At 38.3% G+C, this 12309-nt stretch overlaps 1 protein-coding gene across 1 annotated transcript; it reads right to left on the reverse strand.

The window, feature by feature from the left end:
* Positions 1–1051: 1051 nt before the first annotated feature.
* LOC123532583 (uncharacterized) lies at positions 1052–11288 on the reverse strand. The gene is made up of 3 exons (XM_053517765.1): positions 11218–11288; positions 9399–9922; positions 1052–5031 (listed from the first exon to the last, which is right to left on the reverse strand). Exons 2-3 carry the CDS (start codon positions 9910–9912, stop codon positions 4844–4846), a joined length of 702 nt encoding a protein of 233 aa, XP_053373740.1. The 5' UTR covers positions 9913–9922; positions 11218–11288; the 3' UTR covers positions 1052–4843.
* Positions 11289–12309: the final 1021 nt, after the last annotated feature.

A 12309-nucleotide genomic window follows, 5' to 3' on the forward strand; every position in this document is an offset into this window, starting at 1 on the left:
CCTGTCCAGCATGAAATAAAAGGTCTACTTATTACATATAATTATATAGTCTAGTGTCTATTAACATATAAACTCTGACGAAGTTGTAAGGAATGTCATTATATGTTTGTTATTAATTATAACAAAAAAATATCATCACTATTTCACGGAAAACAAACAATCAGGTCAAGAGTTATCGCTTATTTCAACTTTAGTGCCTACCTTCCTTGAATATTAAAACGTGTAAAAACATATAGGCATGGCATAATTTCGGATAATGATAGCATAATGAACACCAACATGTTCTTTACATTGATGATTTATGCTAAATCTTGTTTTTTGGGGGTTTTTTTTCAGATAAAAATAAACTTAAACGAAATTACACCTAAACGAAAGAGCAGGAAGTATACCGGTCGACCTGGCTGTAATTAAAGCTTTAGTAATTTTTGATACCTTACCATCGAAATAATGGCTGAATATCAAACGTATGGAAAAATATTTTTGTAATTGCTGAAAAAAATCTTTAAATCGGTACCTACCTCTGTAAAACTAGTGGAATATAAACGTTTCAATTTAATAACGACTCCTTGAATAATTTACAAAACTCCAAAATAACGCTATTCTCCCACTGCTGTCGTGAATGACGAACGTCAACATTTCAATGACATTAAAGTATCATAATTATGAGCCGCGCCATGAGAAAACCAACATAGTGGCTTTGCGACCAGCATGGATCCAGGCCAGCCTGCGCATCCGCGCAGTCTGGTCAGGATCCATGCTATTCGCTTTCAAAGCCTATTGCAATTAGAGGAACCGTTAGCGAACAGCATGGATCCTGACCAGACTGCACGGATGCGCAGGCTGGTCTGGATCCATGCTGGTCGCAAAGCCACTATGTTGGTTTTCTCATGGCGCGGCTGATATGTATATTACAATTCTTAGTAAACAAGAAAACTAATGATGATTACAATCGACACCGAAGGCTACAATGCAATATTGATGCCCATGGGTATCGAACACTCTAATAAATTGAAAATATTCATATTAAAGACGACATTTTCTGGAGAGAATAAATTGTGACAGTTTTATTTTATTTTACTGATTCATTTTGTTACATTGGTGCAAATGTTTGGAATTCAATACCATATGACATTCGCTACTCGTGTCCTTTAACATCCTTTACAAATAACTATAAAAAGTATATCTTAACCGTGTACTGCTTAAAGAATCTCTTTGTTTATATCAGCTGAATTATAACTATGCCTTTATAAACATGTATTTAAAGCAAATCTGGATGTTTAAGCTGAAATTGGTACCTATGGACAAAATGCATATCAGAGTTAAGGTTCTTGACCTCAAACCTTTTAAGGGCCTTAATCCTGACAAGATGCAAGTAAGAATTATGAATGTTAGCTTACATACTCGCCTAATGGTGACAGGAATGTCTGAAATGTATCAAAGCTTTCTCCTATAGTATTTATTAAGAAAAATGGAATACACAAAAGAATTATAAAGAAATTCCGATTTCCTTAGTTGATAAAGGGCCATAATTCTTACAAAATATCTATCAGAGTTATGGTTCTTGGCCTACAAACTCAACTAATAATGACAAAACAGATTCTGCATAGATTCAAAGCTATAGCTCTTACAGGTGTAGAGGAAAGCTGAAAGAAGAAAACAAATCTTAAACAACGCTGATATCAACGCCGACGATCAGGTGACAACAAAACATCGTAGATTTTAATCTTATTGTTTAAAAATCAGACAAGCTATTAACAACAAGATGGTCATGATGACCATATATCGCTCATCTGTTTAACTTGGCCATAGAATCATCAAGATAAACATCCTGACCAAGTTGCATGAAGATGTGGTCATAAATGTGGCCTATACAGTGTTAACAAGTTTTTCCTTTGTTTTGAGTGGTGACATAGTTTTTTAACCACATGACCCAGTTTCGAACATAGCCTAGGAATCATGGAGATAAACATTCTTACCAAACTCCATGAAGGTAGGGTCATAAAAACTCTAGAGTGTTAACAAGATTTTCCTCTGATTTGAGTGGGATTTGAGTGGGTGACCTAGTTTTTGACCCCACATGACCCAGTTTCGAACTTGGCCTAGGAATCATCAAGTTAAAATATTCTGACCAAGTTTCGTGAAGATTGGATAAAACCGCCTCGATAGCCTAGTGGTAGAGCGTCTTCTTCGAGTGCGGGAGGTCCTGGGTTCGATCCCCGGCCGCGCCATACCAAAGACATGAAAAATGGTACCATGCAGTAGCTCCCTTGCTTGGCGCTCAGCATTTAAAGGGGAACTGGCCTCATACCCTCGTGGCGATGGATTCGATCAGGAATGAGGTGTAGAGAGCGACTAATATAAGTTGTAGAACTTCCTACACAACCGACCTAAAATAAATTAAGCATAGACTAAGATAGGGTCATAAATGTGGCCTCTAGGGTGTTTACAAGCTTTTTTTTATTGACATGGTGACCTAGTTTTTAACCCACATGAACCAGTTTCGAATCCCGCCTAGATATCACCAAGACAAACATTCTGTGCAAGTTCGTACCAAATTATAGCTTAAATGAAACCTTTTCGTATTGTGTGTAAGTGTGTAAGTTTGTATCAAATCAAACCATAAATAAAGTCTTTATATGGCTTCAAAAGCTAAAACAGCAAAATCTGGCCCTTTAAGGTGCCATAATTCTGAAACCCATTAATATGTGGTCTGGCCAGTTTTCGTAAGTGTCCAAGATATTATGCCAGTACAAGTAGTGTGCAAGTTTGATTAAATGTGGTCTCTACCGTTGTCACTAGCCAAAATAGCAAATTTTGGCCATTTAAGAGACCATAACTCTCAGATGGGATCTGGCCAGTTTTCGTAAGGAATGGAGATATTATACCAATACAAGCTGTGTGCAAGTTTGATTGAAATCGTTTACAAAGTGTTGACAGACGACGACGAACGGACAAAGGGCGATCACAAAAGCTCACTTTGTCCTTAAGTGACCAGTAAGCTAAAAAAACAACAACGTAAAATATTTGACTGGATAACAAAGTTTAAAGTAAAAATAGTAACTATTTAAAGACAAAATGACAATGTAAAATTATATATAAGGCGATATAAAAAGAAGACAATTATCATTGAGTAGATAATAGAGGTATAAATAGTATCAGGCTCAACGCCTGTTTCATTAAATCAATGCAAATTGGCAAAAACCAAAACCTTCAGCTTCCTGATCTAAACAGATCTAGTCACAAACGTATGAATTTTGATGGTATAAAACAGTCAGAAGGTCACACTCATAAATTTTCCTCGTGAATGTAAAAACACCACAAAAAAAAGCAATACATGTATTACTCTAGTTGATACAGTCTATACATGAAACAAGATTTATCGTATTCATAAAGCTTTAATTTTTTCGTTTGTACAGTTCATGATTAAAAATAAAGCACTTCAACACAATCAACGTGTTGAGTTATTCTACGTTTTACTTTAAAATTTTATGCAATGAAAATATGGAAGGGCAAAAAAACATAGGAATACTATCAGCACGAAATATTAGAAAAAATCTATCTGACTAAAGTACATCACCAATTAACGCTACGCTTTGGATTTGGAGACGTGCTCATGATAGACTCGTTCTGACGACACTTCCGCTAACCAATTAGAGCCTTGCTTTCAACATTTTGAAAGTGAAAGTAGAAGTTTAAAAAATCTATATTTAGCCTGGTATTTTCATGTTTATTACAACGACCACACCATAACTGCACCCTCGTATTTTGAGAGGTATCATATGTCACGGTACGGACTTGGTCACGTAAGGGGAGAATATGTGTAAGGCAGCCGGTTAGCTCAGTTGGTACAGCACTCGCCCTGTAAGCGAGTGGTCCCGGGTTCGAGCCCCGGACTGCCTGCACATTTTTTCTCACCCTGTGACATTCGACGCTATTTTGATGGTTCAGCCAAATGCTTGTTGAAATGAGTCGTCTGATTAGTTCTAATAAAAGTAGATTTACGAAAATAAACATAGCAATATCGGAAATCCAAATATACAAAAAGATAAATGTAAGTAGGTCATCCTCAGATCTTCGTTTAGAGAAGTACTTTAGTCAGATTGAGAAAAAAATCTAAACTTTTATACAGTCAAAACCATGCATGTACAAACTGCTCTACTTAAAAGTTATAAATCAATATAATTGTAGACACATGGAATATATGCTGTGTGAAATGAAAACTATCCAGGCAGCACCATTACTCTTTACAAGGTAATAATATTTAAAACAACATCGTACTAATAACTTGAGTACAATTGCACACAGGTACATGTACATTGCCATTTTTCATAAGACAATAGGGACAACTTATGATAAATATTTGACAACTTAAGATAAATATTGGACAACTAAAAGATAAATATTGCACAACTATTGACGAGTATTAACTTACTAAGCTTAGTCATTGCAAAATATTGCTAAGACATTTGCGCGCTGATATTCGTGAAATTCAAAACATGGTTCTTGCTTTTCAATGAATTATCAGGATGATTTCAATGTGTTATCGAACTACTGAAAAGGTTACATGTCCTAAGTGAATTCCTGAAATATCTGCATGGAATATGACTGAAAAAAATAAGTTTATGCATCAATAACAAAAATAAAGTCGTTTTTCGATTTACAAACCTCTTCTATATCTTAACACATTCAATATCTGCGCTCGAACAAACTCCGAATTGTTTTAACAAAAGCAATGGTAGTTTTACTGTGTTAGCCTACAGGGATGTTTGTCCTTTTTTATATCCACAGCCTAGTCGTCCACAACTTGTATAGGTGGGCCAGATTCATCCCTGCAGCTGAAGATTTAGGCGTCTTGATTTCTGCAAAATACTAGTTGCAAAAATATAGTAATAGCGATCAATGCCATCACCCCTCCTCCACATCCCGCAAACGCAGACCCTAACGAGTCGTAAAATTTCACAGAAAGTTCGTTTTCTCTTAGATCTCCGCGTACCACGGCAAACATGAACACAGGCACCAACAAGAATAAAACTGTAAAATAAATTACAAGTTACTAAAAATATTCATTACACATGTTCAAGAAGCTTGTTGAAATTGAAAGAAACAAGTGAATGAAGTATTGCCATGCAATACAAAGTCCCCTACTGGAAAGCACCTAATTTTCTCTACTGCAGTATAACATAATGAACTGATATCTGTCAATGATGTATAAACAATATTGTACTACATATACAATATGTTATAACAACACACTTGGATTAAAATGTGCATATATAAAAACCCACAGTTGTTTTTAAATTGAATTGTTTTGGCTGATTATCTGATTATAAAAATGTTATCATGTAAGTTATTTATAGTAACAACAAAGGGAAATTAATCTTTAATAAAAAAAAAAAAAAAAAAATCTATATAATATAAGTCCACAAGAAACTCTTTACCAGGTAGAGATAGGTCAAAATACACCTAAAAATTGGATGTAACATGCATGCTGTACCACAGAAAAGTGGTCTCGATTTTTCTCTACCGCCAGTAATAAAAAGGTTACAATAAAATCTATTTATAGTAACAACAAAGGGACGTAATTCTAAAAACAAGGGTGCCTCATGGTGGTGAACATTTGGTCCAAGTTACATCAAAATCCCTCCATGCATGAAGAAGAAATGTTCCGTACAAAGTCATTCTTGAATTTGACCTTTGACCTCTAAATATGACCTTGACCTTAGACCTAGGGACCTGGTTCTTGCGCATGACATGTTGTCTCATCCAGGGGAATATTTGTGCCAACTGATATCTAAATCCTGCTTTGCATGACAAAGTTATAGACCGGACAGAAAAAAAATCCTCTTGACCTTTGATCTCAAAGTGTGACCTTGACCTTTAAGCTAGGGTACTGGGTGTTGCGCATGACAAGTCGTCTCATCATGGGAAACATTTGTGCCAAGTAATATTAAAATCCCTTCATGGATAGCAGAGTTATGGACGGGACAGGAAAAAAACTCTGTTGACCTTTGACCGCCAATTGTGACCTTGACCTTTGAGCTAGGGGTCCGGGATTTGCGCATGACATGTCGTCTCATCATGGGAAACACTTGTGCTAAGTGATATTAAAATCCCTTAATGAATGTCAGAGTTATGGACCGGACACGAAACAGACCCTGTTCATGCTATGTTAACATTTGACAGCTAAGTGTGACGTTGACCTTTTAGCTAGGGGTCTGAAAGTTGTGCATGACACATCGTCTTATTATGAGGTACATTTGTGCCAAGTAATATTAAAATCCCTTCATAGATGGGAGAGTTATGGACCAGACAGGAAAAAAGCCTTGTTGACCTTTGACCTCCAATTGTGACCTTGACCTTTAAGCTAGGGGTCCTGATTTTGTGCACGACACGTCGTCTCATCATGGGGAACATTTGTGCCATGTAATATTAAAATCTCTTCATGGATGGGAGAGTTATGGACCGGACAGGAAAAAAGCCCTGTTGACCTTTGACCTCCAATTGTGACCTTGACCTTTGAGCTAGGGGTCCGGGATTTGCGCATGATACCATTTGTAAAGTGTAAAAAAGTGCAATCAACACTCCTAAAGTGTACAATGTCTGCGCTCGAACAAACTCCGAATGGTTGAACACTGAAAACAAACATGAGTTTTATAAGTGACTTGTTTAGAACACAGAAAGAAATTGTTTAAGAAAGGGAAAAAGAAGTTTTACGTCAATGATCCACAAACAGCAATAGCGAAACTCAAGTTTGAACTTATTCTTTTCTATTTAGGCGCGAAATAAGTTACTGTTACATGAACTGTTATTCAGAACAAAAATATCACAGGTCTATGTACTTGTATTCATTTTGATTCAAAGACTGTTGAACAGTCTGATATTGCAAAAGATATGCTTCAATTTAAAGGCACATGTAAAAAGTCTGATTTTTTAAAGTTCTTGAGATTTGTCTTGTCCAGATTGTTCTATGACAAAGAATGTACAGTTAGAGTTGTCGTTTAGTTCGGACTGCCCAATAATGCATTATGTTCGGTCAAGATTTTTCAAATGTTGGGCATATTTGGTCAGGGTTGTCCAACAGTGTATTATGTTCGGTTCAGATTGTGCTAATGTTGGGTATATTTGGTCCAGGTTGTCCTAAAGCGCATTATGCTTGGTCTAGTTGTCGTATGGTCGGGAATGTTTGGTCCTGGTTGTCCTATAGTACATTATGTTCGGTCTAGTTGTCCTATGGTCGGGTATGTTTGGTCCGGGTTGTCCTATAGTGCATTATCTTCGGTCGGGTATGTTTGGTCCGGGTTGGCCTATAGTACATTATGTTCGGTCTAGTTGTCCTATGGTCGGGTATGTTTGGTCCGGGTTGTCCTATAGTGCATTATCTTTGGTCTAGTTGTCCTATGGTCGGGTATGTTTGGTCCGGGTTGTCCTATAGTGCATTATCTTCGGTCTAGTTGTCCTATGGTCGGGTATGTTTGGTCCGGGTTGGCCTATAGTGCATTATGTTCGGTCTAGTTGTCCTATGGTCGGGTATGTTTGGTCCGGGTTGTCCTATAGTGCAATATTTTCGGTCTAGTTGTCCTATGGTCGGGTATGTTTGGTCCGGGTTGTCCTATAGTGCATTATGTTCGGTCTAGTTGTCCTATGGTCGGGTATGTTTGGTCCGGGTTGTCCTATAGTGCATTATGTTCGGTCTAGTTATCCTATGGTCGGGTATGTTTGGTCCGGGTTGTCCTATAGTGCATTATGTTCGGTCTAGTTGTCCTATGGTCGGGTATGTTTGGTCCGGGTTGTCCTATAGCGCATTATGTTCGGTCTAGTTGTCCTATGGTCGGGTATGTTTGGTCCGGGTTGTCCTATAGTGCATTATCTTCTGTCTAGTTGTCCTATGGTCGGGTATGTTTGGTCCGGGTTGTCCTATAGTGCATTATGTTTGGTCTAGTTGTCCTGTTGTCGGGTAGGTTTGGTCCGGCTGGTCCTATAGTACATTATGTTCGGTCTAGTTGTCCTATGGTCGGGTATGTTTGGTCCGGGTTGTCCTATAGTGCATTATGTTCGGTCTAGTTGTCCTATGGTCGGGTATGTTTGGTCCGGGTTGTCCTATAGTGAATTATGTTCGGTCTAGTTGTCCTATGGTCGGGTATGTTTGGTCCGGCTTGTCCTATAGTGCATTATGTTCTGTCTAGTTGTCCAATGGTCGGGTATGTTTGGTCTGGCTTGTCCTATAGTGCATTATATTCTGTCTAGTTGTCCTATGGTCGGATATATTTGGTCCGGGTTGTCCTATAATGCATTATGTTCGGTCTGGATACCTAGTGGTCTGGGTTGTCATATTATTGTCTGGTATATTCGGTTGTTCTACTGTTCTGTATGCTCTGTACTGATTATCGTATTTAGTTCGGGTGGTCCTACAGTGCATTGTGTAAGCTCCGAATCGTCTGTCCTATAGTCCATGGTCTGTGTAGTCCTACAGTGCAGTGCGTAAGCTCCGAATCGTCCGTCCTATAGTCCATGGTCCTTGTAGTCCTACAGTGCAGTGCGTAAGCTCCGAATCGTCTGTCCTATAGTCCATGGTCTGTGTAGTCCTACAGTGCAGTGTGTAAGCTCCGAATCGTCTGTCCTATAGTCCATGGTCCTTGTAGTCCTACAGTGCAGTGCGTAAGCTCCGAATCGTCTGTCCTATAGTCCATGGTCTGTGTAGTCCTACAGTGCAGTGCGTAAGCTCCGAATCGTCTGTCCTATAGTCCATGGTCTGTGTAGTCCTACAGTGCAGTGTGTAAGCTCCGAATCGTCTGTCCTATAGTCCATGGTCCTTGTAGTCCTACAGTGCAGTGTGTAAGCTCCGAATCGTCTGTCCTATAGTCCATGGTCTGTGTAGTCCTACAGTGCAGTGTGTAAGCTCCGAATCGTCTGTCCTATAGTCCATGGTCCTTGTAGTCCTACAGTGCAGTGTTTAAGCTCCGAATCGTCTGTCCTATAGTCCATGGTCTGTGTAGTCCTACAGTGCAGTGTGTAAGCTCCGAATCGTCTGTCCTATAGTCCATGATCCTTGTAGTCCTACAGTGCAGTGTGTAAGCTCGAATCGTCCGTCCTATAGTCCATGGTCCTTGTAGTCCTACAGTGCAGTGTGTAAGCTCCGAATCGTCTGTCCTATAGTCCACGGTCTGTGTAGTCCTACAGTGCAGTGTGTAAGCTCCGAATCGTCTGTCCTATAGTCCATGGTCTGTGTAGTCCTACAGTACAGTAGCTTCGGTCCGGATGGGTGCACAAGAACGCTACGTACACATTGAAATGAGAATATTTTAAATTTTAAAATTTCTTTTCTTACATTTAAACTGATTAAGCTATCTCAAAAATTAAACTAAATATCTTACAAATATGTCATTATTTATATAGCTCACCTAATCCTGCACCATGAAACACGAACCGATCGTCTCCAACTTTTTCCATTTCCCCTATTTCAATCTTCTCATAATTAGTATTGTCTTCTCCATAAATACCATCAATCGTTCGGTACGTCATCGTTTCACACACAGTGTTCCTGCCGTCGTGCTCATAACACTGAGTGACATACCATAGAGCATAGTCCTGGTACACATTGTGTAAATAGCTAGGAGTTTCACTGTCATAATATAATGCATATGAACTTTTGTGCAATCTCTGATTAGCTTTAATTGTCAACCAACCAGGGGCAACAAACCCAACAAGCAACAACAGTACGCCTACGAGATTTATCCAAAATAGGAAACCTGCCATTCGAACAGCTCCACGTTTCTTCATAGTTGCTTGTTTGTCTTTCTTGTTGTTAGTTTGTTGTGAAACTTGATTTCCTGTGGCGAACTTGCCTTGTGGTGAATTCTGTTCCGGATGTAAAAGTTGATCAACCGTGTTCTCGACATTTTCTGTTGTATCCATTCTCCTCTCTCTGTTAAAAAATATTTTCATATCAATAATATGTCAATTTGCAATTTAAGTAACTTATGATTAATGCATGCTAACTCAGGCCACTTTTTGTGGACCAGCTTGAGCACGAGCGCACTTTTTTGCATGAAATCAGATTAGTTATTGGAACGGACTCGATAACGTATTTCTTAAAATTCAAGTCTTTAGAAAATCGAACTATGATTAAAGTTATTCTCGAATCAATTTAATTCTTGTTTTAATACTTACAGTTTAATGGGTATGTTGTATGTGTTGCACAGTAGAACTCTTTCATTACCTTATATCTTAAATTACAAACATAAGAAGTACTCATAACCCAATAGATCTACGTAATTTCTTTACATTTAAAACCAACCCGCCCGCTTAGCTCAGTAGGGAGAGCGTCGGCCTGCGGATCGGGGGGTCGCGAGTTCGATCCTCGGGCGGGGCGTATGTTCTCCGTGACTATTTGATAAACGTCATTGTGTCTGAAATCATTAGTCCTCCACCTCTGATTCATGTGGGGAAGTTGGCAGTTACTTGCGGAGAACAGGTTTGTACTGGTACAGAATCCAGAAACACTGGTTAGGTTAACTGTCCGCCGTTACATGACTGAAATACTGTTGAAAAACGGCGTTAAAACCAAAACAAACAAACAAAAAAAACATTTAAAACCCCTTCCCTATCTTCTTATATCATGCCATTTTTGTTCAATCAATAAACATTCAATACATATTTCTCATTGAGTTTTCATTTACGGTATAAAATACCGTGGTTTCTTCAGATAGATGTACTAGTATACGCCAAAAATGCACCATTTGCTGTACGGATAAAGTACGGACAGCCCTGCTACACACATGCGCTTTACATTAATGGTCCCAGATACGCTCCTGAATGCCTAAACTTCATTTTTTCTTGGGTCTCAACAATACTAGCTCTTGCATTAAATATATATTATTCAGGTAACCAGTAGGTCTACAACTGATTGTCTGATACATACTTAACGTTAGCTGCCTACTATGTATACGTAACGTCAACATAAATCGCCCTATTATACTGGATGTATGCACGTATTGAGTGTACTAAGTTTAGGGTTAGGTTTAACGTAGGTCTAATAGTGTACAGTTAATGCGTGCGTACATTCAATGCTGGAGATTTAATGCCATACGTTACAACAGTTACCGTAGATGTACATCTCTCGTTCTAATAAAAAATCAATATGTTAAACACACTAAGTAGCAAGATCAGAAGAAAATAAATATCCAATATCTTTTCTCGCCTTAGACGCGATTTGCTGACCTTTTTCCTCAGCACGGTAACAATTTTCATGTATTGATGTAGGCCAATGAGAAACTAATTAACAATTACAAATGGCGTTTTCACAAGTAAGGTAGAGCATCCAGTTGGTAACTGTCAATAGTCATTCTAACTGGCGCTACTGCAGATCTGTGATTTATGTGAGTTTTCTCTTCTTACTTCTAAGTTCTGAGTAAAAGAAAACATACTTCTTCGGACGGTTGTTATTTTTATTTAAAATCTATATGAGCCGTGCCATGAGAAAACCAACATAGTGGCTTTGCGACCAGCATGGATCCAGACCAGCATGCGCATCCGCGCAGTCTGGTCAGGATCCATGCTGTTTGCTTTTAAAGCCTATTGGGATTGGAGAAACCGTTAGCGAACAGCATGGATCCTGACCAGACTGCGCGGATGCGCAGGCTGGTCTGGATCCTTGCTGGTCGCAAACCCACTATGTTGGTTTTCTCATGGCACGGCTCATATAAAAAGGTAACTGAAAGAAAGGTAATATCTTACTATGTTTCCTTTCTCAGGTCGTTCTCAGAGACAGACCTAGGACCTAGAATTAGGAAGGGCGCGGAGTTTCTCGGTGGGGAATACCTCAAATGGTGAAATCTTACGTATATTTGATATATTTGAGCACAAATATTTAAGACAATGTCACCTTTTAAACTTGTAAATTTTCAACAACAAAAAAAACACAAAAAAACAAACAAAAAAAAAAAAAAAAAAAAAAAAGTTTCTCTGACATCACTCAGTAATTATAGCCCTAAATAGGCCTACTAGCCTACTAATATAAAATTTTGTGAGCGAGGCTAATTAATCAAGCCAGTTGTGCAATGTTTCATTTTGTTTTAAACAGGCTATTATAAGCAGATATTTTTAACAAATTTGAAAGTGCTATTTCTAGATGTATACAAGGCGCTAAATATTACGTCGATGTGACGTCAATATCGTTGTGAAGAGTTATAAGCATTGCTAGTCTAGTTATATTAGAATGACTGATATATCAATTTCAAGTATTAAAACCTCACACCTGCTGGAAGTTAGGTTCTAGAGTACATAAATATTGAAAATACTATTGATACGGTT

The sequence above is a fragment of the Mercenaria mercenaria genome, chromosome 11, assembly GCF_021730395.1.
Source record: "Mercenaria mercenaria strain notata chromosome 11, MADL_Memer_1, whole genome shotgun sequence".
Lineage (NCBI taxonomy): Eukaryota > Metazoa > Mollusca > Bivalvia > Venerida > Veneridae > Mercenaria > Mercenaria mercenaria.